Here is a 4,500-nt window from a genome sequence, read left to right as displayed (position 1 = left end):
GAGGCTGAGGCAAGAGAATCACTTAAGCGCAAGAGTTGGAGGTTGCTGTGAGCTGTGATGCCACAGCACTCTACCAAGGGTGACATAGTGAGACTCTGTCTCAAAAAAAAAATGTATATACATTTTTTGGCACCCTCTGTATTATTAATTCTTACTGCTCACCACCCCCACTTCTCCCACACCTCCCCCTTGGTTTACTCCCTTCTACCTAAGGCTTCTGAGAGCGTTGCAAGAGTGCTGGAGAAAGCCCACCCTTCTTTCTCTTCCTGCAGAGTGAGATGTCCAAAGATCATCCATGGTTCCCAGGAGAGAAAATACCCTCTCACCCTGCCCCAGGCACCAGGCTGCCAGCCCATCTGCTGGGGAGAAAGAAGGGGTAGAGTTTTCCCCAGTGATCCTGGAGAATCAATGGGAACATCAGTGCTCCCAGAGAAACCCATCTACTAGACTTAGAAGACATTTCAGTTCACCCGGGAAATAAGTAAGGTGGAGCTGAACACCGAGATGGACTAGGGGCGACGGTCAGGGCTGGCACAGAGGGATGGGGTCCCTTAGCCAACACGTGTCCAGACAGCCTAAGCTGTTCTTCCGTGCCCACCCGCCCGCGGGATGTTAGAATCGCCCCCTCCCCGCGCCCAGTCTCACCGGCTCGGAGGCGCCAGAGCCCCCCCGGGGGCCGGGGCGGGCCGGGGAAGGTAATGTAATTCTGGACCAGCTAACCCGATTACCGCGGCCTGCACCGGGCAGGGCGGCGGCGGGGGCGGGTCTACACTCAGGGGCCCGCCCGGCGGGGGTCCCATCCCGGGGAAGGACGAAGAGTTCACACACTCCAAGCTTCTGGGTCCGCGGCCAGAGGTCACAAGGTCACCGAGAGGCTTCAGTCTTTCCCCTCCTCCTTTCTCTAACATGCTCTAGGCACATTTTCTGGGCTTGGTTGGGGTTAAGTGTCCATGGTAAATGAGGCACCCCAGATCCTTCCAAGGCCTGGGTGAAGTCTCACGTGTCGCCTATGGCGATTTCACCCTCCCTCCTTTGTAGGGGTTGGGGAGAGAAGAGTTCGTGAGAATAGACTTCCTAGGCGCAAAATGGTCCAACGCGGGGGTGGGGGTCGGGGTCTGCATTTGCGGCGTGTGTGGGGAGGGTGTAGAAGGCCAGTCCAAGCTTCCACAGGCCTGAGTTGGCTTGGGTGGAGCCATGGGTCTGCTTTACACTGATTTCAGAAAATCGAAATTCTAAGAAACAGGGCACCAATTACTGGTGCACGCTGACAGGGTTTGGGGGCCTTGCTGTAGAGGCCAGGATGTGCACCAGAATCTCCAGCCAGAGTAGCTGTTCCCCCGCCCTAGCCCACCGGACACGCCTTGCTACCCGCTTCCCACACCTGTCCTTTTCCTGGGCCTCCAGCTTGCCGGGCGCCGTTCCCCAGCCACTTCTTACGCAGCCAGGAAACCACAACGAGATTTGGTCTTCGAGGGCACTTAGGCAGAGGTTACAACGAATCCAGAAGTTGTCAAGCAGGACGCATCGAGAGGTGAAGAATGGGGTCTGGGTAAAGAGGCACCTGCGGAGGAAGCTGGTGAGGATGCTGCAGGCGAAAGGCAGAGGCCAGCGAGGATGGAGGCGAGGTGAGCATCTCCGCTGACTCAGCTGTCCACGCTAGGGCCCCTCCCGCGCTGATTCTGGTTCCTAACACTCTCGCCCCCTGTCCCCCACCCACCTGGAACATCTCCGCCCTTAGGTCTTCCCCCATGCTTGGCACAAACAGACGTCCCTTCCCCTTTAACGGCCGGGCCCCGCCCCTGCCCTATCACCAGCCCCCATTACCCACCCGGGGCCGATCTGTCAGTCATTGCCCTAGCCCGACTGTCCAACCTTCTCGGCGGCAGCCCAGCTCCCATCTGCGCTTCAGAGTCGGCAAGGGAGCTCCTGGGGCCCCAGCTGGCCGCGCTCCCCGGGATGAGGGTCCCCGCGCGGACGACGGGCAGCGGTTGGCAGGGGCGCGGCTGCTCTGAGTGCACCGGGATGCTGCGGTTCTGGGGGCCCCGGCGCCCCTCCTTGGCCAGCCCATCAGGCCCCTGAATCTGCCGTCTGGAGCGCGCTACCGCCAGACTCCTGGAGCTTTCCACGGCATCCCAACGGCAACCTTCTGAGGTTCTTCCTGGCCCGGACCCATGGACCCGGCGATGCTGGTTCCACACAACCTTCCACACCACGAGCCAATCAGCTTCGGCATAGACCAGATCCTTAGCGGCCCGGAACCCCCTGGAGGCGGCCTAGGCCCGGGTCGTGCGGGCCAGGGCCATGGGGAGAGTGCGGCGTTCTCAGGTGGATTCCATGGAGCGTCAGGCTACGGTCCTGCGGGCTCGCTGGCTCCGCTGCCCGGCAGCTCTGGAGTGGGCCCGGGAGGCGTGATCCGCGTCCCTGCTCACCGCCCGCTGCCTGTGCCACCGCCCACTGGAGGTGCGGCTGCAGTGCCTGGGCCCTCGGGTTTGGGAGGCGCTGGGGGCCTAGCTGGACTCACCTTCCCCTGGATGGACAGCGGTCGTCGCTTTGCCAAGGACCGGCTCACGGGTGAGGTTGTCCGACCCCTCCAGCTTCATGCCTCACTCTGACCCCGTTTTCTCATCTCTTATCTTTCTGCTCCAGCTCAAGACCTTCTTTCATACTTTCCCCCAGATTATCCCAGGGAATCCTCCCGCAACTCTGATCTCTTATTCCTGCAGGCGATGGGAGCGAGCTACTGTCGGTCCTTGTGCCGCTCTGCAGTCTCAGTGCCCGCAGCCCAGGGAGGGTAGGGTGGAGTTATGGGGGACGTCTCTCCCTCACCCAAGGGGAAGGGCCATTTCATCCAAGGGCTTTTCTGGTCTAGAGGTTTCTGCTGATGCGGGACCGAGCTTAGGGCCAGGGAAGGACCGGGCGCGGGAGCTCTGAGGCCTCGGTAGCCGCGCTCATCTTCTCCGTGGCACTGGCCACTCTGCAAACCCTGCCTTACTCTGCTTTTTTCCCCTGTCCATAGCTGCGCTCTCGCCCTTCTCCGGGACGCGCCGCATAGGCCACCCCTACCAAAACCGGACCCCTCCGAAGCGGAAGAAGCCGCGCACGTCCTTCTCCCGCTCGCAGGTGCTGGAGCTGGAGCGGCGCTTCCTGCGCCAGAAGTATCTGGCCTCGGCGGAGAGGGCAGCATTAGCCAAGGCCTTGCGAATGACCGACGCACAGGTCAAGACGTGGTTCCAGAACCGGCGCACCAAGTGGCGGTGAGGCGCGGCGCGGCACGGGCGAGGGAGGACTGGGCCGGGCCAAATGGCAGTGAGGTGTGGGGTGGGCAAGGGTCAGCCACGCTGACCCAGCGTCTTCGCTCGCCCAGGCGCCAGACGGCGGAGGAGCGTGAGGCCGAGCGGCACCGCGCGGGTCGGCTGCTGCTGCACCTGCAGCAGGACGCACTACCGCGGCCGCTACGGCCGCCACTGCCCCCGGACCCCCTATGTCTGCACAACTCGTCTCTCTTCGCGCTGCAGAACCTGCAGCCCTGGGCCGAAGACAACAAGGTGGCTTCTGTGTCCGGGCTTGCTTCAGTGGTGTGAGCGACGCCAAGCGCTCTTTTCAGTACTGAAGCGCCGCGGGGAGCGTCGAACTCGGAGCCGTGGGGCGCGCGACTCCCCGCGCTCGTGTGGCAGCCGAGCGTGAGGAGCAGCAGGTCTTGAGGCTATCGTCAAGGGCTCCGCGGCCACCGGCAGGGTCCCGGGCCAGCCTTGCGCAGATGCCGGGGCGCTCTCAGATGCTGCTTTTCCCGCCATTTTCCACTTAACAGCTGGCACCTGAGGCGTCGAGGGGGCGGAACCTGCAGGACCGCAGCCAATAAGGTGCGGGGAGGAGACCAGCCTGGCCAATGGGAGCTGCTCTCCTGAGGGACTCGGGATTCTCCGGTGGGTGGGGTCGGGAGCTGGGGGTTGCGGGCGCGATCTACATTCCGAACCTTGCTGGGAAGGGCCACAGCAGCCGGTCCTGGCTGGGTTTGTACCAAAGGCTTGAAGGAAGGAAACGCCAGCGACGGCGGAGTAATGGAGGAAGTACTGGAGCGCAAGTCTGGCTGACTGTGACAGGAACCAGAGGGTTGTCCACGTTGGGCATCTCATCCCTCAACTGTAAAATAAGCGCTAAGGATGCCTTCCTGCCTTTGAGCCTCATGTTGTATGCGTTATGCGGTCGGCTTGCTGGCCTCCCTCTTGAGCCTCACAGTGCGCCTGAGCTGCAGGCGAGACGGATGCTTAACCACCCAACCAAAGAGAAATCTAGGAAGAAAACCTGGCTCTATTGTCACAGGGACAGAGAAGGGAGAGCAGGAACAGTGGACAAAATTAATGGGCCCAGGCTTGGCGCCTGTAGCTCAGTGACTAGGGTGCCAGCCACATACACCAGAGCTGGCTGGTTCGAATCCAGCCCAGGCCTGCCAAACAATGACAACTGCAACCAAAAAATAGCCGGGCATTGTGACGGGTGCCT

At 61.8% G+C, this 4,500-nt stretch overlaps 1 protein-coding gene across 1 annotated transcript; it reads left to right on the top strand.

Moving 5' to 3' along the window:
* The first annotated feature begins 2,171 nt into the window (after nucleotides 1–2,171).
* TLX2 (T cell leukemia homeobox 2) lies at nucleotides 2,172–3,589 on the top strand. The gene is made up of 3 exons (XM_003793371.2): nucleotides 2,172–2,571; nucleotides 3,017–3,254; nucleotides 3,365–3,589. Exons 1-3 carry the CDS (start codon nucleotides 2,172–2,174, stop codon nucleotides 3,579–3,581), a joined length of 855 nt encoding a protein of 284 aa, XP_003793419.1. The 3' UTR covers nucleotides 3,582–3,589.
* Nucleotides 3,590–4,500: the final 911 nt, after the last annotated feature.

The sequence above is a fragment of the Otolemur garnettii genome, unplaced genomic scaffold (genome assembly GCF_000181295.1).
Source record: "Otolemur garnettii isolate 467f Iridium unplaced genomic scaffold, OtoGar3 scaffold00068, whole genome shotgun sequence".
Classification (NCBI taxonomy): domain Eukaryota; kingdom Metazoa; phylum Chordata; class Mammalia; order Primates; family Galagidae; genus Otolemur; species Otolemur garnettii.
This window is presented reverse-complemented; position numbering and strand designations above follow the sequence as displayed.